The following is a 23,818-nucleotide window of genomic DNA, read 5'->3' on the forward strand; positions in this document are numbered from 1 at the left end:
TACATGCCTTCCTTACAGAGCTTCCGGAGAGCTCAGCACCCATCTGTCTCCAGGTAGAGCAGGAAGGTGAGCACTTCTCCTGTCGTGGCAGCTGAGCTCCCAGTGGATGCTGGGTCTGAAGCGGCAGGATTTCTGAGGCTGGTCCGTGGTGAGTGGGGGCAGTGTGATGTGCTCTGAAGCCAGTCTGTAGCCAGATTTGTTCCACCTGGAGGCAGACCTGTGGTAAGGGGCCTTACTTTGCTAGCCTGCCTTGATATTGAGCAATAAAGTCCTCAAAATGAGAAGAAACCATCTATATTTTTCCTAGAAGCCATGGGAAATTTCCTCTTCTGTAAATGGATGAAAGCACAGCTAAATGCATAGATGGAGAAGAGATTGCATGTGGTTCATTTTTGCACACAGAATGTGGTCTGAGTCTACACAGCACATCTGGAAATGCAGTGTGTAAATACCAGAGGTGTGTTACATCCAGTTCAAAGATAGTGTGTAGCTATTTCCGCCCAATCCCTCCTAGAGGGAAGAGGGAGACTCACACACATTCAGGGCTCATGGGGCCCTATTTAAGTAAACAATTACTGGTGGAGAGAAGACTCCTTTGGAACTGCCTGCAAGCTTTCATGAGTTTGAAATTAGCATGCTGGAGTGGGCTTTTGGGTAAAGCAGCTGCCCTTGAGTCACCTGTGCTCCTGTAAGCAGCCCTAGCAAACACTGCTTCACCAAAACTAGACTTGGAATTGCTTCTTTGTTGGTGATACCCTGTGTGGGGTGAAGAAATGTTTGTTCATGTCTCCTCAGGAGAAGTGATGCAACAGGTATGTATGCTGTATTTGCTAGTGTTCTTTGTCTCCCATTGCTGTGTTTTTATGGTTTTATTTAAAACATGTAACATTTTAGTACTTTAGTTTTGGGGCTGGAGAGATGGCTTAGCAGTTAAAAGGACTTGCTTGCAAAACTTGATGGCCCTGGTTCAAATCCCCAATATCCACATAAAGGCAGATGCACAAAGTGGCACATGCATCTGGAATTAATTTGCAGTGGCAGGAGGCCCTGGCGTGCCTATACTCTCTTTCTACCTCTTTCTCTGTCTCTTTCAATAACTAAAATACATTTTTGAAGGAGGCTGGTTATGGTGGTGACATGCCTTTAATCCCAGCACTTGGGAGGCAGAGGTAGGATTGCAAGAGATGGTAATGGGGAAAGATAAAAATATTGGGGCTGCAGTGATGGCTTAGCAGTTGAGGTGCTTGTCTGCAGAGACAAAGGACCCGGTTCGATTCTCCAGCACCCATGTAAAGCCAGATGCACAAGGTGGCGTGTGTGTCTGGAGTTTGTTTTCAGTGGCTGTTGGAGGCCCTGGCATTCCCATTCTTCCCCCCCCCCCCCCGCCCCTCTCTCTCTCTCTCTCTCTCTCTCTCTCTCTCTCTCTCTCAAATAATTTATTTATTTATTTTTTTGATTTTTGAGGTAGGGTCTCACTCTAGCCCAGGCTGACCTGGAATTAACTATGTAGTTTCAGGGTGGCCTTGAACTCACTGTGATCCTCCTACCTCTGCCTCCCTAGTGCTGGGATTAAAGGCGTGCGCCACCATGCCCGGCTCTCAAATAATTTTTTAAAAAGTTTTGATAGTACAGTAGCCTATAAATCAAACAAAAACTTGATTTATTTGGAAGTTTGCCTGCTGTCAGGTAACCTGAAGTTTGTCCCTGTGTTATTTATAATGAAGGGTCACCATGTTACATTTATTTGTGCTCCCCCCCGCCCATTTTTCGAGGTAGGGTCTCACTCTAGCCCATGCTGACCTGGAATTCACTAGTCTCAGGGTGGATTTGAACTCATAGCTATCTTCCTACCTCTGCCTCCCGAGTGCTGGGATTAAAGGCGTGTGCCACCATGCCCGGCTAATTTTTGTTGTTCTATCCCAGATACAGAATAACAGGTCAAGAGCCTAGTGGAAGCAATTACACAGAAGAAAGGTTGTCTTTTTATGCTAACACAGCAAACTAGACAAACTAGAGTTTAATTAAGATTTATTTAAAAGGTATTTGCCCTGCCAGGCATGGTGGTACAAACCTGTAATTCCAACACGTGGGAGCCTAAGGCCGGAGGATTGAGTTTGAGGCCTATATAGCAAGAAAGTCCTGTTAATCCTCTCTGTTCATTGAGTATTTACTAGAATCTTTCTTCACTGACTCTGACTAGCTTTTAGGCAACAGCTTCAGGGGACTATTAGCTTTTCTTTTTTCTCTCAGGCTCTTGCTATATAGCCCTGACTATCCCAGAATTTGCTGTGGACACCTGGCTGACCTAGAACTTGGAATGATTCCCATCTCTATTCTAAATGCTAGGATGACAGACATGCACCACCATGCCTAGCTTCTGATGGCCACTGGGAAGCTGAATTTACAAGCTGTGTAACAGTAACACACTATTATTGTAGCATAGAGGAGGTGGAGGCAAGAGAATTGTGTGTTCCAGGCCAGCTTAGCTACATACCAAGATCCTGTCTCAAAACAAGGCGTGGTGGCACCTTTAATCCCAGCACTTGAGAGGTAGAGGCCACCATGAAACTACATACCATTGTGAATTTGAGGTCTCCCTGGGCTAGAGTAAGAACCTACCTCAAAACAAAACAGAACAAACAAAAACCTCAAAAACAAAAAGAAAATGGAACTTTCCAACTAATGCTAGCCTATGACTCAGTAAAGGCCAAATTCAAACTATAGATAGGGTTGGAGAGATGTTTTGTGATTAAGGCATTGGCCAGTGAAGCCAAAGGATCCAGGTTTGATTCCCCAGGACCCATATAAACCAGATGGGGGCTGGAGAGATGGCTTAGCGGTTAAACGCTTGCCTGTGAAGCCTAAGGACCTCGGTTCGAGGCTCGGTTCCCCAGGTCCCACGTTAGCCAGATGCACAAGGGGGCGCACGCCTCTGGAGTTCGTTTGCAGAGGCTGGAAGCCCTGGCGCGCCCATTCTCTCTCCCTCTATCTGTCTTTCTCTCTGTGTCTGTCGCTCTCAAATAAATAAATTTTTTAAAAAAAAGTATTTTTTTTTTTTTTTAAACCAGATGGACAAGGTGGCGCATGTGTCAGGAGTTCATTTACGGTGGCTGAAGGCCCTGGTGCACTCATTGTCTCTCCCTCCCCCTCTCAAAATAAAATACACCTGGGCCAGAGTGAGACTACCTCAGAAAAAAAATTTTTTTAAAGATTAAAAACAAAACTATAGACATTCCAGATTGGATTGGCGTATTGCAAAGAAGGCAGATATGGTGGGAGCATGATTTAAACACCTTAGCCTGGCAGGCTGGCACACGCCTTTAATTCCAGCACTTGGGAGGCAGAGGTAATTGGATAACTGTGAGTTGGAGGTCAGCCTGGACTAGAGTGAGACTCTACCTTGAAAATACAAAAACAAAACCAAAAACACCTTAAAAGGTCTCCAAATCCCACGTGGCTGATAAAAAATGGTTTTGCTCCAAGAACCAGGCAATCCTTGCCTGATGTCCCAACTGCCAGCTGCCATTCCAAGAAAGCAGCCCTTGAGACCAGCACAGTTGATAGTTACCGCCTGTTCTGTAAGACAGAGTCTGCCTCTTCTTGCTTCCCGGGGCTCTCATCACTCCTAAGCTCCTTCTGGTACCACTCAATGCATACCCTCACAGGAGCTGCTCTTTTCTCCCACCTGTGCCCTATGCCCCTCCCTGGCTTTGATCAGAAAGAAAAGTCCTCTTTCAAAGGGGAAAGTACAGGGGGGGGTGGGAGGATATTACCATGGGATATTTTTTACAATCATGGAAAATGTTAATAAATATTGTGAAAAGAAAAAAAAAAAAAAAAGAAAAGTCCTCGAACCCTCAACCTCTCTGAAGCTTTCCTCCAGCTCTTGGCCTTCCCTGAAATGTCTTCAGTGTAATGCTATCCTCTATGCCAGAGACGAAACTCGGCATACTCTTATTTTAATAAAACCCATGATGCCTCCTTCCTGTCATCACTAGTGTTGCTGTGACATGTACACCCTATGGTTTCACACCCTTTGTCTCTCTTTGCTGCTGTCTACCACACCATGGAAACCATAAATGTCTCTTCTTCGTCTTCTAACCACGTAGAGGGAGACATGCACACATATTGATTGCGTAACCAAAGCCTATCTCTGCCCACATTTCTGAATTAGAGATTTCCTCTTTCTTTTTTTTTTTTTGTTGTTGTTGTTTTCCAAGGTAGGGTCTCAGTCTAGCTCAGGCTGACCTGGAATTCATTATGTCACTATAGAGTCTCAGGGTGGCCTCGAACTCATGGCAGTCCTTCTAATCTCTGCCTCCCAAGTGCTGGGATTAAAGGAGTGCGCCACTACGCCTGGCTTCTTTTTCTTTCTTTCTTTCTTTTTTTTTTTTAAATATTTTTGTTCATTTATTATTTATTTATTTGAGAGTGACAGACACAGAGAGAAAGACAGATAGAGGGAGAGAGAGAATGGGCGCGCCAGGGCTTCCAGCCACACTGCAAACGAACTCCAGACGCGTGTGCCCCCTTGTGCATATGGCTAACATGGGACCTGGGGAACCGAGCCTTGAACCGGGGTCCTTAGGCTTCACAGGCAAAGCGCTTAACTCTGCTAAGCCATCTCTCCAGCCCTCTTTTTTTTTTTTTGACCTTGAGTAATTTTTTTTTAATTGTCCTTGTAATAGGGATCAAATCCAGTCCCTCATATGCACTAGGTAAGCAGTGTATCATGGGCTGAAGTCCACACTCTTTTGCAGGGAACCCATGGCCTCCTTTGCTAGTCATGCCCTCTTTCCCTTTGCTTCTTCCTGTGCAATGCATCAGGCAAAGTGAACCTTGTGCACTTTCCTCAGTGACTAAATTGCCCTTTCATTTCTAAGCTTCTCTATCTGTGGCGCTTCCTCTTTTGTCAACCCTGGAGTTTTTCTTTTTTTTAAAAAAAAATTTTTGCTTATTTGCAAGCAGAGACTATCGGCATGCCAGGGCCTCTTGCCACTGCAAATGAACTCCAGACACTTGTGCAACTTTACATGGGTACTGGGGAATTGAACCCACGCCAGCAGGCTTTTAAAGCAGGTGCCTTAACAGCTGAGCCATCTCTCCAGCCCACCCTAAACCTTTCTAAGGAACCAGTATCTGCACATCTAGGCACCAGAGAGCCAAAATTGTCCATATGAACTCAGTCATCCATGGTGTGGTGACTGCACCTCCTCTGGACAGAAAGAGGGTGATGCTGGGGAGTAAGGATGAGAAGAAATGGAAGTCAGCTCTCGTTGTGGCATACAAGGCCTCCAGGTACACTGCTCTTGAAAACCCAAAGCAAGAGCCATTGGCTTTATTTATCCACAGTGGGCAGGACTTAGCTGGATGTTGTCCCCTGGCCCTAGATGTTTTCTTTAATACATCCTTTTGATGTTGACTTCCTCAATGGGCTTCAGGAGCTGGCTGGTCAATCAAGACTTGTTACTTGACCCAGGAATATCTCTATTGCTTTATGAAGGTTAAAGGTAATGTTTTTTTTTTTTTTTTTTGGTTTTTCGGGGTAGGGTCTCACACTGGCCCAAGCTGACACTATGTAGTCTCAGAGTGGCCTCAAACTCAGTAATCCTCCTACCTCTGCCTCCCGAGTGCTGGGATTACCACGCCTAGCTGAGAAATATTTTATAGATTTCTAATTAAAATAAACTCCTGCTTCCTTAAGAAATATTACCCTCTGCCAGGTGTGGAGGCATGCACCTTTAATCCCAGCACTCAGGCAGAGGTAGGAGGCTTGACATGAATTCAAGGTCACCCTGAGACTACATAGACCTAGAGTGAGACCCTACCGTGAAAAACCAAAAAAAAAAATAAAGTTTCTCAGGGCTAGAGAGATGGGTTAGCAGTTAAGCCGCTTGCCTGCAAAGCCTAAGGACCCAGGTTCTGCTCCCCAGAACCCACATTAGCCAGATGCACAAGGTCACACGTGCTCAAGATGGTGCACACATCTGGAATTCAGTTGCAGTGGCTAGAGGTCCTGGCATGCCAATATGCCAGTTCTCTTTCTCCCTCCATTTCTTTTTTTGTTTTGTTTTGTTTTATTTATTTATTTGAGAGTGACAGACAGAGAGAGAGGGAGGGAGGGAGGGAGAGAATGGGTGTGCCAGGGCTTCCAGCCACAGCAAACGAGCTCTAGATGCATGTGCCCCCTTGTGCATCTGGCTAACGTGGGTCCTGGGGAACCGAGCCTCGAACCAGGGTCCTTAGGCTTCACAGGCAAGCGCTTAACTGCTAAGCCATCTCTCCAGCCCTCTCCCTCCATTTCTTATTTAAAAAAAAAAAAGTTTCCTTGCCTGGCTTGGTGATGCATATCTTTAATCCCAGCACAAATAAATGTAACATGGTGACCCTTCATTATAAATAACACAGGGACAAACTTCAGGTTACCTGACAGCAGGCAAACTTCCAAATAAATCAAGTTTTTGTTTGATTTATAGGCTACTGTACTATCAAAACTTTTTAAAAAATTATTTGAGAGCCGGGCATGGTGGCGCACGCCTTTAATCCCAGCACTAGGGAGGCAGAGGTAGGAGGATCGCAGTGAGTTCAAGGCCACCCTGAGACTACATAGTTAATTCCAGGTCAGCCTGGGCTAGAGCTAACTAAAAAAAAAAAAAAAAAAAGTTGTTTGTTTTTTTTTTAAATCAACATAAGCAAAAAAACAGTCCATGTTAAAACTCTTCTGTGATCCTTATCTAAAGCTGCTGCTCTGTGGCTTTTGGACCATCAGCTTCCCAGACAGAGGCGGGCGCTGGGAGCAGAGCAGAGACCAAGGGTCCTGGTGTCCTAGGCTGTCAGAGCAGGCAGAGCACGTGTTCTCTGGGCTGAGGGCTGGTGTGCATGTGTGCGTGCGTGCACAGCATATGAAAGAGCAGCTGTCCAGGTCTTGACAAAGAACTAGCTGACAGAGATCTATATAGTGTTAAGAAAGGGGAAGGGCTCAGCCAGGGCCCATCACTGTTCCCTTACCTCCCAGCCCTGCCATAGAGTGTTAGCTAGAAGTGAGCCTCCTATTGAGAGAGGGAAGCCCTGTGCTAGGAGTTCCCATAAAAATATTTTAAAAAGATTCACTCCAGTAAACTCTGGCCCTCCTTTAAGTCTTATTTTGTATTGCGTGTTCATTTTGTGTCCTCAGCCACCACAAGACAGTGGCAGCAGGGTTTGATTCCCCGGTACCCACATAAAACCAGATGCACAAAGTGGCACATGATCTTGAGTACATTTGCAGTGGCAAGAGGCCCTGGCATGCCCATTCTCTCTCTCCCTCTCTCTGCTTGTAAATAAATAAATAAAGCATTAGGCCAGGTGTGGTGGCACATGCCTTTAATCCCAGTACTTGGGAGGCTGAGGTAGGAGGATCGCTGTGAGTTTGAGGCCAGCCTGAGACTCCATAGTGACTCCCAGGTCAGTCTGGGCTACAGCAAGACTCTACATCAATCCCCACCACCACCAAAAAAAAATACATATATAATGACTTGCTAATTGCTTGGGCTTTACCACCTCTTCTGGCTTTCTCATGAACAGAATCTTTTTTTTTTTCAAATAAAACATTTTAAAGCTCTTTCACTTTTATTACAAATGTTAGCAATGAAAAGTGTCATTGAGTCTATTTGCTGTACGATAGCTATTTCCGAGCGGGCGGCATACATTTGCTGTGAGACAGTCATCATTTTAGCGTGCGGGGTAATGGGAGCTCACGGAAGAAGGCGAGCTGGCGGGGCAGATGCTGGTGCAGCCCAACGCACAGGAGTGCGGCCGGGGCTCCTGGGGGAAAGGTGGGACAGTCACCTGGCCAGACTCAAGGGAAGGACCAAGGAGCACTCAGCTAGGAAGGGCACCTCGTGCCTAGAGAAGAGCACGTGGAGAGCCGTGCCCAGACACGTAAGCAAACACAATCTGCCCTTCAGAAGGAACGCTGGGAAAAAGCAACTCACAAACGTTTTCGCTGAAATCCTGAAAAGCTTTTCCAGGACCAGAGTCACAAATGGGAGAGAGGTCGTTTCTGATGCGTCCAGGGCTCCCGCTACCCTGCTAGTGCTCTTCGACATCAGACACAAACCAAATAGAAACACACTGGCAAACGGATTTTCCCAGCAATCCTTTCAGCGCTACCACAGTTGGCTACTGGTGGCATTCGGATGCAAGGGCTTCACTCGTGCCAACCAAGACAAGCCCAGACTGAGGCTGTGACTCAGGGACCTGGCAGCCACTCCCGGCAGTGAGCCGCCGCTTCCCGATGGGGCTGGAGGGACCCATTTAGATCTTCGAGCAGGACCTCTTCATACTATCTCTTTCCTTCTCTTAGACGAATAAAGTCTCTCTAAACTTTTGGTTAATTATGGAGAGATGGCTTAGTGGTTAAGACATTCACCTGCAAAGCCTAAGGACCCAGGATCGATTCCTTAGGACCCATGCAAGCCAGATGTACAAGGCACATGCATCTGTCATGTGCAGTGGCTGGAGGCTCTGGCCTGCCTATTTTCTCTATCTACCTCTTTCTCTCTCCAACAAGTATTTTGTTTTCTTTTTTTTTGGTTTGATTTTTCCAGGTAGGGTCTCACTCTAGCCCAAGCTGACCTGGAATTCACTATGTAGTCTCAAGGTAGCCTGAACTCACAGCAATCCTCCTACCTCTACCTTCTGAGTGTTAGGATTAAAGGCATGCACCACCACACCCAGCTAAATAAAATATCTTCGAAAAAGGAAAGGCTTGTTAATTACTTTGGCACAAGTTGTGCTTTTACTCCCTTTTCCCAGGTTTAGGTCATAAAAAGCAGTCAGCTTTAAGAAAAGTTTTTATTTAAAAAATTAAAAGTTTTAGAATGAATACATAGATAAGGCATTTTAAAAACATTATTCTGGTTTAGACTGTTTACTGGCTCAGTTCTAGCTCTGTCCTTTTAAAGGCCTCTAGAAATGTCCCCTATGAAGTCTGACCTCTTGGATTTTTACTGTACTGAAAGGAAGCCAGCTGCAGCCGAGCTTTGAAGCGCTCGGCTTCCAGTTCCCGGAAGAACGCATCGTCGTCATTCTGTGTTATCAGGCGCTGCAGGTGCTGAATCTCCTCCTCCATCTTTGATCTCAGCTCCCGCTTCACCCTATGCAGTGTCTAAAAGAGAAGTCATGTGTCCTGTGATTCACAGCATTTTCCAGATCCCCATCTACTTTTACCTCCTTCCACCAGTGAGCTTATCTGGCTTCTCCAATGGGTTTTAAATTATTTATTATTTATTTATTTCATAGAGAGAATGGGCACTCCAGGGCCTTTAGCCACTACAAACGAATTCCAGATGCATGTGCCAACTTGTGCATCTGGTGTACGTACGTGGGTATTGGGGAATCGAACCTTGGTCCTTAGGCTTTGCAGGCAAGTGTCTTAACCACTAAGCCATCTCTCCGGCCTCTCTACTGGTTTTAATAATATAGCAGCAGTTCTTACTTAATGAGACCTGCCTGAACAGGTAAAGTTCAACTCATAAGATATCTTGGATCATAGATAGATTTTCTTAGCATCTTCTCCCTGCTGTTATACAGTTGTTTTCTATTTCCTGAAAATGTAAATAATTCTACTCTGTTAATTATTACCTGGGCCTGGGATTTCTCTCTGGCTTTAAGTTCCTGACGTTCCTGGGATATAGCTTCAGCCAGCAATGAAAACTGTTTATAGGGAAGAATAAAACAAATCTTATATATCAAATGCTTCTTGTCAAAATGCAATAATTCTTACACTTACTGTTCATAGTTTTAATTTTCTACATTAATGACAATAGGGGAATACACAATGTACACTATGGCCAAGCACCAGCTTATTTCATCTTAAGTTTCAGTTTTAGAAATGGGGTCACCATAACTGGTATCATCAAAGTTTTGAGCTAATGTACAGATTCACTGGCAATGAACTGAGCCAACTCATGCGCTAAGTGATCAGGATCAAGCCCTGAAAAGTGACAAGTGACAGCAGACCCACCTGGTCTTTATAATAGTTCTCCATCGAGTCAAGTTCATTCTGGTGCTGTTTTTTTTCTTCATCTCGCTTTTCTTTGGCATAGTTTCTTAGCTCTCGTAATCTCTGTTTCTGAATTTGTAAACCTTCTTCAAACAGTTTCTTAAATATCTGTCAGTTATTAAATCATAAAGAGAAATTTATGCTGTACTTGTTAGTGAGGAATTAAACATTCTGCTTTAACTAGAGTTGTATACTGATTTACTTCACAAGATTTAAAATAACAGCTTTACTCTGCTACTACAGAAAATTAACTTTGCAACTGGGCATGGTGGTGCACGCCTTTAATCCCAGCACTCGGGAAGAGGAGGATTGCCATGAGTTCGAGGCTACCCTGAGACTACATAGTGAATTCCAGGTCAGCCTGAGCTAGAGTGAAACCCTACCTTGAAAAACAAAAAAGAAAGAAACAAACAAATTAACCTTACAATGTTACGCATCAGTAGGTTTTAGTATATTCAGAATCATATTACCATTATTACTACTTGTAGAATATCTCCATCACCCACCAAAAGACACCCCTTCAATCCATAGTTATTCACCTTCTCCTCAACATTTAGCCCCTGGAACCACTAATCTACTTCCTTTTTCTGTGGAATTGCCTATTTTGTACCTTTTAACTTAGCTTTGAAGTTTAAGCTGCATTACAGTAGTATTAGTATGTCATTCCTTCTTATTGCCAAATAATATACTATATCCATTCACTAGCATATATATGTATATGGGCCATTCCCCCTCCTTTTTTTTTTTTCTTTTTGAAGTAGGGCCTCACTCTAGCCCAGGCTGACCTGGAATTCACTATGGAGTCTCAGGGTGGCCTCAAACTCACAGCAATCCTCTTACCTCTGCCTCCCAAGTGCTGGGATTAAAGGCATGTGCCACCATGCTCATGAAATAATTTTTTAAAAGGGGGAAAATGAACCTACCTCGAAAAACAAAAACAAAAACAATTATTTCATAGGCTGGAGAGATGGCTTAGCAGTTAAGCGCTTGCCTGTAAAGCCTAAGGACCCAGGTTCAAGGCTTAATTCCCCAGGACCCACGTAAACCAGATGCATAAGGGGGCACATGCATCTGGAGTTTGTTTGCAGTGGCTAGAGGCCCTGGTGTGCCCATTCTCTCTATATATATCTGCCTCTTTCTCTGTCACTCTCAAATAAATAAAAATAAACAAAAAAAATATTTTAATTATTTATTTATTTATTTATTTATTTATTAGAGAAAGAGGCAGATAGAGAATGGGTTCTCTAGGGCCTCCAGCCACTACAGAAGTTCCAGATGCATGCACTACCTTTTGCATCTGGCTTATGTGTTCTGGGGAACTGAACCTGGGTCCGTAGGCCTTGCAGGCAAGTGAATTAACCGCTAAGCCATCCCTCCAGTCCCTCTCCCCTGCTGGCCATTAGTTTGCTATAGAACCTTTGTGTATGGGTTATTAGAGGGATCTACACGAGTGAAATTATTGGCATTTTGGTAACCATTTGAGGAAATACTAGACTGTTTTCCAAAACAATTACAATTTACAACCCCACCAACCCTATATGACGGTTCCAATTTCACTTCTTTGCCAGCCTTTTGTTTTGTTTTGTTTTTTGATACAGTAGGGTCTCACTGTAGCCCAGGCTGACCTAGAATTCACTATGTAGTCACAGGGTGTTTGCCAACTCTATTTTAGCTATCTTTGTAGGTGCAAGTGGTAAGTTTGTATTTCCTTACTAATATTGTACAGCATCCTCTTGTGAACCACAAAGATTCTTTCTGCTTTCAGGAAAGTTACCAACTGTCCTCCCTTCATAAGAACAATTTTTTAAAAAACATATTTGAGGGAGAAGAGAGGCAGATGGAGAGGGAGAGAGAATGGATGTGTCAGGGCCTTCAGCTGCTGCGAACAAACTCCAGATGCATGTGCCATCTTGTGCATCTGGCTTATGAGGGTCTTGGGGAATCAAACCTGGGTCCCTTAGGCTTTGCAGGCAAGTGCCTTAACCGCTAAGCCATCTCTCCAGCCCAAGAAAGAATTCTTGATAAGCTATTGCTGACAGCCATTCATTGCCTATATTACCTTGGGCAAAGTTCCTTAACCTCCCAAAGCCTTAGCAGTATTTACTCCAATTAACTATAATACACCATTACCACAGAACTGAAACTATGCATAGTTCGGGATCTCCAAAAACTGATTAGCATGAGCTAGCCAATCTATGAAAACCGCTCACTGCACGGCTGTGCTATACAGTTTTTCCTTTATGTGGATGATTTTCTTTCTTTTTTTTTTTTTTAATTTTTCAAGGAAGGGTCTCACTCTAGCCCAGGCTGACCTGAAACTCACAGCAATTCTCCTGCTTCTGTCTCCCAATTGGTGGGATTGAAGGCATGCACCACCATGCCCATCATTTATGTGGACTCTTGCAGCATATGATCATACTTTTTTTTTTTGAGAGAAGGAAAGAGGGAGGGAAAGAGAGAATGGGTGCGCCAGGGCTTCTAGCCACTGCAAATGAACTCCAGATGCATGTGTCACCTAATGGATCTGGCTTATGTGGGTACTGGGGAATTGAACCAAGGTCCTTTGGCTTTGCAAGCAAGTGCCTTAACCGCTAAGCCATATCTCCAGCCCCATGTGATCATACTTTAATTCTTGTCATGTACAGTGTGCTCCCAAACCCCTGTGGCTTTTAGAGGGGTTGTGTATGTGCAGGAAGTCAGGAAATGAAGACAAAGGCTGTGAAGACTTAGGGAAGCTGAGTAATAAAATGAAGCTTCCGTATAGATTCTCATGGTCTGCATGTAGGATGTGCATTTGGATTCCAGATCCAAACTGCAGTAAGCCAGATAAAGTGGTCTTGAAATTTAACAGACAAAATTCACTTTAACAGAGAGCAAGATAGAAAGACCATACATACCATTTCTTCCCGGGTTCTCATTCTCATCATTTTTGCATGCAACTGAACTCTGTAATCATCATAATATTTTCGGGCACGAACAGTTTGGTGATGATTTTCTTTTATCTTTGATTGGGTTAACCGCTGTCTATGAATGCGTTCCTTGAAGTCTTGCTAGGAAAGATGAAGGGAAAGAGGGGGGCAAAGCTTGTTCATTTCCAGCTCCTCAATTCCATCATGATGTCTTTAAGCAGTCAGCAACCATGAAGGGTTAGTGACCTACTGCCTGGACATACTGGGAAAGACTGTCAGTGCCAGAGGCCCCTCAGCCTTTGCTACCTCACTGTCTCAATCTGAAGAGCACTGACAGACCCCCACCATAGAGAACAGATAGGACCCTGAGAACTCCAGACCCAAGGGTCTCCTCTCCCCTTCCTTTAGGGGTCACTAACTTATACCTGATGTCAGCATAAGAGGAGTGGAAGATGACACTAAGAATTTCAAGCAGTGCTTGAGCTATCAAGAGTATTTAACTGGGATGGAGAGTTGGCTTAGTGATTAAGGTGCTTTCTGGCAAAGCCAAAGGTCCCAGGTTCAATTCCCCAATACCCACAAAAGCCAGATACACAAGGTGGCACATATGTCTGGAGTTGGCCTGTAGCAGCTAAAGGCCATGGCATGCCCATTTTCTCTCTCAAATAAAATCTATTTATTTGATAAATAAATAACATATATTTTTTAAAAAAGAGTACTAGCCAGGTGTGGTGGCACACACCTTTAATCCCAGCACTTGGGAGGCAGAGGTAAGAGGATCCCTGTGAGTTTGAAGCCACCATGAGACTACATAGTGAATTCCAGATCAGCCTGGGCTAGAGCGAGATCCTACCTTGAAAAACCAAACCAAGCAAAAACCTTAATTAGACCAAAACTAAGGAAAACCAGTATCTGCTGAAACTAAAGAAAGGAGGTCGTGTACATACTGTGGCTCACGCCTATACTCCTAACAGTAGGAAAGCTGAGGTAGGAGATCACTGCAAATTCAAGGCCAGGCTCCCACAAAGCCTCCAGCTCAGGGTGGTTTTCTTTTTTCTCTCCATAGTAAAGTACCACATGCAAGGTCTGGAGATGGCTTTTGGTATTGTTCAGAATTACAGTTTTCATGGTTTATCTACTCCATACCCAACCATGGTTTTTTATTTATTTATTTGTTTGTTTTTTAGTTTTTTGAGGTAGGGTTTCGCTCTAGTGCAGGCTGACCTGGAAGTCACTATGTACTCTCAGGGTGGCATTGAACTCATGTGATCCTCCTACTTCTGCCTCCCAAGTGCTGCGATAAATGTTTGTTTTGGTTTCTGAGACAGAGGCTCATGTATCCCAGGCTGGATCAGGATCATGTGTAGCCAGTGATGGGCTTAAACTTTTGGTAAGCTTCTGCCAATCCACCGCTCCCTTAAGTCAAGACTGAACTTTTGTCTTTTCTCTTCACTACACAGTAGGGACAATGTTGTGTTGATTGTCAATCCATATCATAACGGAAGCTGGCATACTACTTCAGCTCTGCTTGGGACCTGTGAGAACGGGAATAGGCAAAAAGCACAACTACCTGGTAGCTAGAAAGGACTGTGGGGGTAGAGAGAGAAATGGGTTAAAAATCTCAACTGTGGGGCTGGAGAGATGGCTTAGCGGTTAAGCGCTTGCCCGTGAAGCCTAAGGACCCCGGCTCAAGGCTCGGTTCCCCAGGTCCCACGTTAGCCAGATGCACAAGGGGGCGCACGCGTCTGGAGTTCGTTTGCAGAGGCTGGAAGCCCTGGCGCGCCCATTCTCTCTCTCCCTCTATCTGTCTTTCTCTCTGTGTCTGTCGCTCTCAAATAAATAAATAAAAATTAAAAAAAAAATCTCAACTGTGGGCTGGGGAAATGGCTTTGTAGTTAAGGCGCTTGTGTACAAAGCCAAAGGACCTAGGTTTGATTCCCTAGGACCCATGTAAGCCAGGTACACATGGTGGCACATGCATCTGGGGTTTGTTTGCAGCAGGTGGAGGCTGGCGTGCCTATTCACTGTCTCTCTCTTGCAAATAAGTAAATAAATTTTTTAAAAGTCCAGACTGTGGGGGCTGGAGATGGCTTAGTGGCTAAGGCTCTTGCCTGTGAAGCCTAAGGATCCAGGTTCAATTCCCCAGTACCCACATGAACCATATACACAAGGTGGTACATGCGTTCTGGAGCACCCATTGTCTCTTCCTCTCCCCCTCTGTCCTCCCTCTCTCAAATAAATAAAATATTTTAAAAAAAAAATTCTCGTCAGGCGAGGTGGCACACGTCTTTAATCCCAGCACTCAGGAGGCAGAGGTAGGAGGATTGCTGTGAATTCAAGGCCACCCTGAGACTACATAGTGGATTCCAGGTCAGCCTGGGCTAGGGTGAGACCCTACCTCAAAAAAACAAAACAACAACAACTACAAAATCTCAACTGTGCCCTTGGCTTATGAGAGCCAAAGCAAGTTACTTAATACTGAAAGCCTCTGGTTTTTCATTTCATAGAAATATCTCTAAGTTCAGTAAAGATAAACTGAAGCTGGGCAGAGTACATGGGACTTTGCCACCATCAATTTTGGTTAGTGCTAGGAGCTTCTATAGGCAAATAAAGTTAACGTGCCTAGCTGGTAGATAGAGGCTATGAAGCGAACTTCTAAGTTCAAATTGCAGTGCCGGTGGTCTTGACATACCAGTCTCTTGTTATGTTCGTATTCTTTCTTGACAAGGGCAGTAAGGAGGTCATGCCTTCTCAGAGCTTCCTCTATCTTGAAAAGGGACACAAGGAAAGTAGGTTACTAATGCTGCGCAGGGGTCATGCTCTCCCCACTTCTGGCTTATATTCTTGGGCTTCAAAGTGACAGTAACTTACTTCATCCTGGAGTTTTTTCTTGGATCGGTTTTCTCTAGATGCATCTTTTTTGAGCTGTTCAATCTGGGCAATTTGCTGTTTCCACATTTTGGTTAGCGTTGGTCCAGAAACATAGAGAAATGGAAACTGCTCCAGCATAAGGGGCAGGAGACTGTGTTCATTAACTTCCACTGCAAGGAAACACAAGATGTTTTATTCTAACCAGTCTGCTACTAAGAACCCTCCCCCCACCTGCCTGGCGGCCCAGCATGTCTGAGTGCTGCGGTGCTGGTGCTGAAAGGAAGCTTTCCAACTACAGTTGTTATTTTTGATTCCTTCCTTGATCACAGCAAGCCAAGCTCCTGGTGAAGAGAAGCAGGTGACTTCTGACTGGATGGTCCTAGGAAGTACAACCTAATGACTTAGCTGCCTCAGTACCTGTGGGTAGATGCCTCATGTGTAAGCAGAACATGCCTCAGCCCTCTCAGCAGGCATGTGCTTAGAAGAAAAAGACCTTTACTGGGCTATAGCTGGAAGCCTGGCATTTCATATGATGTTGTTTCCTGGCAACAAGGTCCTAACGCTTATGAGCACCATCAGTATGCACAGGTCATCTGCTGGCCTTGGTGCCTCATTTCTTTCTAACTTCCCAGAAATACACAAGCAAGACGACCAGCCAGTGAACACGGAGCAGCTCAAGCTGGAGCAGCAGGGCCTGCTTTGGTGTCCACACATGGTCTCTCTAGGGTACTTTGTCATTTAAGAGTTTGGCTTTCTTTTCAGAAAACCAGCCATCTGGCAGTGATAGAAGGAGCTTCCTGCAGCTAATGGCGGATGTCAGGTTCTCAGTGTCGTGTCTTGGGATGCAGCACACATTTTCAAAGGCCGCCAGGATTCCATAAATTGCAATCTTGTGGTTCTTACTTGGAGCTGCTCTACTTGACTTTGGGAAGCCACCTTTTGGACCTTGAGTTGTCATTTTTCTGGAGTAAATCTTCCATGGCTGACTATGTTTTGGAGCTCTTTTAGGAACAGCTTCTTTTTGTATTTTTTCCTTAGAAGCAGATACGAAACAGGACAGAAATAAGGCAGAAGTCTAACAATTTTTTTATACAATCATCTCAAACATTACATACTGACAAAAATAGCTAGCTGATCCTTAGCCAAAGCACCTTACTTACAATTTCTACAATATGGTTAAAGTTCACTTCAGTTAAGGTATCATCTAGCCTCTGGCATCCCCTGGACTTTGGAAAAGCACTGGCTCTTTTTCAAGTTTTAGTAAGCACAGTCCCACCCTAAATAAAACCAGTTATTATTATTATTTTTGGGTGGGGGGTTGAAGGTAGGGTCTTGCTGTAGTCCAGACTGACCTGGAATTCACTATGTAGTCTCAGGGTAGCCTTGAACTCATGGTGGTCCTCCTACCTTTGCCTCCCAAGTGCTGGGATTAAAGGTGTGAGCCACTACAACCAGCTTCACTGTTATGTTTTGATGTACCTGAAAGATTTTTCCATGCAGATTAAAAAAATGATCAGTTATGCAGTACGTTTGCCAGGCAATTGCATGGTGTACGTAGTTGTGACCATACTGCACTTGGTAACTGTTTTGTGAATTAGTATTTCAGCATAAGCATTTCTCCCATGCTTTCATTTGTTTGGGTAACCATCCTTGGAAAAGGCACTCAAATCTTATGCTTTTGGGTTTCTCACAGTTAGGTATAAAACACCTGAGACTCTTTGTTAACCTAAATTATATTTTGTCCCCTTGTGAACTGCTAAGCAAAAGACCCTTGAGGAGCCTGGAGGGATGGCTTAGCAATTAAGGTAGCTTGCCTACAAAGTCAAAGGACCCAGGTTCAATTCTCCAGGACCCATGTAAGTCAGATGCACAAGGTGACATAGGCATTTGGAGTTCATTTGCAGTGGCTGGAGGCCCTGGGGTGCCCATTCTCTCTCTCAAATTAAAAAAAAAAACAACTGCTGGGCCTGTTAGTTCACGCCTTTAGTCCCAGCACTTGGGAGGCAAAGGTAGGAGGATTACCGTGAGTTCAAGGCCACCTTGAGACTACATAGTGAATTCCAGGTCAGCCTGAGCTAGAATGAGATCCTACCTGGAAAAACAAAAACAAAGCAACACAACAAAAATTTCTTGAAGGCTAATGAACACTTTTAGGCAGAAAGAAAAACACTAATTTTCTTTGGTACCATCTCTTGCTGAGCAACTTGACTATGTTAAGAATAAGCAAAAATCCTATCTCATGAAAAGAAGTCCTGCCTTTTCCTTAACAGCTCTTTTCTTCTTTTGAAAAGACACCACTGCATTTTCCACTATCTGATCAAATGGCATTTATTACAGTAGAGACTTTTACCCACTATTTCCTCCTCCTCATCATGTATCTCCTGAAGTCCAATATTCTCTTGAACTTTATTTTTTCTTAGTTCTCTTTCAAATGCTTCAGTTAATGTCTAGAAGGAGAAAGGTCATATGTTACAATTGTCAAAAGCATAGCAGGGCTGGAGAGATGGCTCAGCAGTTAAGATGTCTACTTGTGAAGCCAAATGACCCAAGTTCAATTCCCCAGGACTCATGAAAGCCAGAAACACAAGATGGCACATGTGTCTGGAGTTCGTTTGCAGTGGCTCAAGACCCTGGAGTGCCCATTCTCTCTCTCAAATAAATAAAATAAATTTTTTAAAAAGGCATATGCAAATATGAGCGAAGAGGAAAAAAGTCACCTGGAACCCTATCATTCCTAAAATGGCAAGTTTATTCACTTTTAAGTTTTTTTTAAGTTCCTTCGAACTTCAGTTTTCACCGTTATAAAAACCACCATAGGCTGTGTGTGGTGCTGCATGCCTTTAATCTCAGCACTTGAGAGGCAGAGGTAGGAGATCACTATAAGTTTGAGGCCACCCTGATACTACATAGCAAATTCCAGGTCACCCTGGGCTAGAGTGAGAGCCTACCTTGAAACACCCATATATATAAAACCTACTATAGAAAATAACTAAGTTCTAAATTCACGCCTTTCCATGTCAGAAAGTCTACCTTGACGACCAGGCCAGTCCTTCTGTTGGACCCCAACCACCACCTCTACCGAGCACGCTCTCCTCTCCCATAGCTCCAGTGGCCCTTTCATCCCTTCAATCCACCTTTATTCCCTTATCTCTGAAAGTCTGTTTGAAAGTTCTAACCCACACTGACCTCCTCTGTCTAAATCCACTAAATACTGGCTAAACTGTTTTCTTGATAATTTCATTACTATATCTTTATATTCCCTAATGGAGTCATAAGGTATATCATATAACTCTCAACTATTCATTGAACTGAGGCCTATTAAATGCTCTGTAGACCATGATCAATGACATGCATTCTCTCTGTAGCATCTGACTGAGGGAAGTGGTATCACCTGCTGCCCAACAGTAATAAAGAGATGAGAAACTACCTCTGCTTGAAACTTGCGGGTATCTGCTCCTTTTGCTTTGTGCTGCCTCTTTTTTTCTAACTGTTTGTGTTTGTTTCCTCGAGATGGAGACAGTGAATGGGACCTGTAAGGTGACTTTCTGTACATGGAAAGTCCTGTAACACAGAAAAAACATTTACTGTTAGCTCCTAATAGTCAGAAACCAGATAGTCGGTTCTTACTAAACCAAAGAAAATAGAATGACTCTTTTTTTTTTAAATTTTTTTATTTATTTATTTGAGAGCGACAGACACAGAGAAAGACAGATAGAGGGAGAGAGAGAGAATGGGCGCGCCAGGGCTTCCAGCCTCTGCAAACGAACTCCAGACGCGTGCGCCCCCTTGCGCATCTGGCTAACGTGGGATCTGGGGAACTGAGCCTCGAACCGGGGTCCTTAGGCTTCACAGGCAAGCACTTAACCGCTAAGCCATCTCTCCAGCCCTAGAATGACTCTTAATGTGCATTCTACATGTACTCTCTCCTGTAACATGTATGTTTATGTGTAGTCATACCAAGTAAATCAACAAATGCACACAAATGTGCACTAGTAAAGCAAGTACTTAGGGTTGAGAATAGGTGACTGTTGAGTGTTCAGCAATAAATGAGACATCTTTAACCTCCATGCCTCAGGGAACATTGCATAACAAGGAACAAAAAGAATGTAAGAGGGCTGAAGAGATGGCTTAATGGTTAAGCGCTTGCCTGTGAAGCCTGAAGACCCCGGTTCGAGGCTTGATTCCCCAGGACCCTTGTTAGCCAGATGCACAAAGGGGGTGCACGCATCTGGAGTTTGTTTGCAGTGGCTGGAGGCCCTGGCATGCCCATCCTCTCTCTCTCTCTCTGCCTGTCTCTTTCTCTCTGTTGCTCTCAAATAAATAAAAACTTTCTGCCATTACCTGCAAAAGATCTGCCCAATACTTGGTCCATCAACATTCTACATAGAAGATAAAAGAAGGGGTTCAGTGCAAGGAGGATGGGAAGGGGGAGCATAAGACAATAAGAGGGGATTATCAATATCCATTACGTACATGGATGAAAGTTGTTAATTAAAAGGGTTTATTTAGGGATGGAAAGATGGCTTAGCAATCAAGGCACTTGTCTGCAAAGCCTAAGAACCTATGTTGGACTCCCCAGATCCCACGTAAGCCAGACACAGGGCAAGGTTATGCATACTCGCAAGGTGGCACACACGGCTGGAGTTCCACTGCAGTGGCTGGAGGGCCTGACACACCAATTCTCTCTCTCTCTCATAAAAATAAAGGGTTTTATTTATTTATTTTATTTTTTGGTTTTTCATGGTAGGATCTTGCTCTAGTCCTGGCTGACCTAGAATTCCTTATGTATGTAGCCTCAAACTCATGGTGATCCTCCTACCTCTGTCTCCCCAGTGCTGGGATTAAAGGTGTGGAACACCACTCTTGGCAAGTTTTGTTTTGTTTAACAAAACAGACAAAAACAAATATTTAAGTTGTATATTCAACTTTGGATTGAATTCAACATATACAATGCATGTGGTCCATAAGGTTCTATGGAAAGCACCCTAGGTAACAGGAGAATACAGAGAAGGAGAAAAATAAATATCTAGGTCCTCAGGAAGGGAAGTAAGTATATCCACACAGCTTATAAATACTTAGACAGCAACATGCTTATAAGCAAGAAATAATGTGGCAGGCTGGAGAGATGACTAGCAGTTAAGGGACTTGCTTGTGAAGCCTAAGAACTTATGTTCAAATCTCCAGGTCCCACATAGCTAGATGCAGTGACACAAGTGTGCAATGCTGCACATGCACACAAGGGGGCACAAGGTTCTATAGTTTGTTGTCTGCAGACTGAAGGTCCTGGCACACCCATTCTCTCTCTCCCTCTGCCTCTTTCTTGATTGCTCAAAATAAAAATAATAAGCCACGGGCTGGAGAGATGGCTTAGTGGTTAAGCGCTTGCCTGTGAAGCCTAAGGACCCCGGTTCGAGGCTCGGTTCCCCAGGTCCCACGTTAGCCAGATGCACAAGGGGGCGCACACATCTGGAGTTCGTTTGCAGAGACTGGAAGCCCTGGTGTGCCCATTCTCTCTCTCTCCCTCTGTCTGTCTTTCTCTCTGTGTCTGTCGCTCTCAAATAAATAAATAAATAAATTTTCAAATAATAATAATAATAATAATATTAATAATAGTAATAATAATAATAAGCCAGGCATAGTGGCACACGCCTTTAATCCCAGCACTAGGGAGGCAGCAGTAGGAGGATTGCCGTGAGGTCAAGGCCACCCTAAGACTACACAGTGAATTCCAGGTCAGCCTGGGCTAAAGTAAGAGACTACCTCAAAACTCAAAAATAATAATAATAATGATAACATTTTCTTTAAAAAAAGTAGTAATGTGGCTAAACATTGCCTACGTAGCCCTAATTCTTAATGGGTAGTAATATATATTTTCATATTAATAGAGCATACTGTTTAAATTTAGTTACACAGCAGCTATAAAATAAATGATTTTGATCAACAAAAACAGATTTCCAAAGTTATATTAACAGAATAAGGCAAGTTGCAGAATATATATATTTATGTGTTATATTTAAACATAGAGAACTAACTACGTAGTTTCATGGAGGCCTCTCTGGGGAAGTACCTGGTCGTAGCTTCTTGGGCCCGTAGTCCATGATGCTGTCACTATGCTGAGACAGTGCCTCCTCCTTTCCACTGGCCATGTCTTCATTTCCAGTACCATCATCTTTATGGAGAGTCCTATCTTGTATTCGATCACCCAGGGCGCATTTTAACATCTATTGAAAAAAATTTTTTCAACATTTTTCATTGATTTCAAAAGAACATATATTGGTAAAAAAGCAAACCTTTTAAAGTTTTGGGGTTTTTTTGGCAGTCACTAATAAGTGTTTTTAGCTACTTATACATGTTTAGCTTTCAATTACTTAATTTTTTTTTGAGATGAGATCTCACTGTGTAGACCAGGCTGACCTGCCTCAGCCTCCTGAGTACTTAGATTACAGACAGATACCCATCCTTTTGCTTAACAGTTAAAGAGTGGGTCTCAAGAGCCAGGCATGCATGGCGGCACACACACATATGATCCCAGAACTCAGGAGGCAGAGAGGAGGACTGCAGCAAGTTCAAGGCTAACCGCGTTTACATAGCAAGTTCCAGGCCATTCAGAGCTACAGGCCTGCGGTCTCAAAAGAACAAAAACAACACAAACAGTTGCTGGAGCGATGGCTAAGTGGTTAAGGCATTTTCCTGCAAAGCCTACAGACCCAGTTTCACTTCCCCAGTAACCAAATAAAGCCAGATGCACAAGGTGGTGCACATGGCTAGTTTGTCTGCAGTGGCTAGAGGCAGGAAGATCGCCTTGAGTTTGAAGCCAGCCTGACACTAGATAGTGAATTTCAGGTTAGCCTGGGCTAGGGTGAGACCCTACCTCAAAAAAATGAAAAACAAAATAGCTATGTTAAATGATTCAGCCTCCATTAGAATTTATTAAAATTTAGATAAATCTCAGCCATATTTGGTTATATCATAAAAGAATAAGACTTCTGGAACATTTTCACAGGAACCAGGACACTAAGTCTCCAATCCCTAAGCTTAGCTTTCATCTTCCACTGGGAGATCTCTTACTTCCATCCACTAAAGCACCCACCAAGCATAGCAATCTCAACAGAGGTTAAAAACAAGACTTGCCCAGTCTAGTTCAGAGAGCCGCTGAGAGAGTTTCTCTGACACTGCATGCAGTTCTTCTTCTGTTAACCCCTTTCTTGCCTTCTGGGGAAAAGATGAATCCCATGAGGCAGCTGCAGCTCTGTTTTCATTTCTGTAATAAAAGAGGCCATGTGACATGGAAGTATCCAGGTCTGAATTACTTATTTTAAAATGACATAGCCCACACTTCAATGAATATTTCATACTAGTTTCTAAATTTGCAAAGCATACTCTTTACTTTTCAAATCCCTTTGCAGGTAACTATAAATACTGAAGCCTATGGCAACATTACCTCTTTCCTTTGGGAAGCTTTCTTGCCCTAGGGCTTTGAGCCTGAGCTGGACAGGTTTCCTCTTCACCATCTTCAGACCACTTGGAAGTTACGGTAACTGTATTATCTGGTTCCTATTAACAAGAGGGGGAAGAAAAGTTGAAGGGACCTGAACAGATGGCTCAGGGGTTAAGTAAGGCCCTTGCCTGCAAAGCCAAACCACCTGGGTTTGATCCCCCAAGTAGCCACATAAAGTCAGATGCACAAAGTGGCACATGCATCTGGAGCTCATTTGCAGTGGCTGGAGGCCCTGGCATGCCCATTCTCCCTCTCTCTCTACTTGCAAAAATATGTTTTTTAAAAGAAGCTGATTTGAAAAAGCCACAACAGGCTGGGGAAATGACTCAGCAATTAAACGTGCTTGCTTGCAAATCCTGCCAATCTGAGTTCAGTTCCTCAGTACCTACATAAATCCAGGTGCACAAAGAAGCAGATGTATCTGGGGCTCACTTTCAAGGGCAAGAAGCCCTTTTATGCCCATATTCTCTCCTTGAAAATAGTAAAATAAAATTT

The 23,818-nt window shown here is 43.8% G+C and overlaps 1 protein-coding gene across 4 annotated transcripts in view; it reads right to left on the bottom strand.

Moving 5' to 3' along the window:
- Nucleotides 1–8,816: 8,816 nt before the first annotated feature.
- Nucleotides 8,817–23,818, bottom strand: part of Cep95 (centrosomal protein 95) — a 46,846-nt gene continuing 31,844 nt past the window's right edge. For 3 of the 4 annotated variants that reach the window (XM_004655118.2, XM_045159451.1, XM_045159450.1), the window contains exons 9-20: nt 23,267–23,379; nt 22,957–23,086; nt 21,893–22,046; nt 19,253–19,386; nt 18,180–18,272; nt 16,729–16,858; nt 15,826–15,995; nt 15,647–15,721; nt 12,943–13,095; nt 10,007–10,153; nt 9,625–9,696; nt 8,817–9,148 (exon numbers count right to left, since the gene is read on the bottom strand). In XM_004655118.2, the coding sequence (XP_004655175.2) occupies nt 8,963–9,148; nt 9,625–9,696; nt 10,007–10,153; nt 12,943–13,095; nt 15,647–15,721; nt 15,826–15,995; nt 16,729–16,858; nt 18,180–18,272; nt 19,253–19,386; nt 21,893–22,046; nt 22,957–23,086; nt 23,267–23,379 (1,557 nt within the window). In that variant the 3' untranslated portion in view covers nt 8,817–8,962. The remainder of the gene's footprint in view (nt 9,149–9,624; nt 9,697–10,006; nt 10,154–12,942; nt 13,096–15,646; nt 15,722–15,825; nt 15,996–16,728; nt 16,859–18,179; nt 18,273–19,252; nt 19,387–21,892; nt 22,047–22,956; nt 23,087–23,266; nt 23,380–23,818) is intronic. The other variant, XM_045159452.1, reaches the window with a different exon arrangement.

Source organism: Jaculus jaculus, chromosome 9, assembly GCF_020740685.1.
Source record: "Jaculus jaculus isolate mJacJac1 chromosome 9, mJacJac1.mat.Y.cur, whole genome shotgun sequence".
In the NCBI taxonomy this organism is placed as follows: Eukaryota; Metazoa; Chordata; class Mammalia; order Rodentia; family Dipodidae; genus Jaculus; species Jaculus jaculus.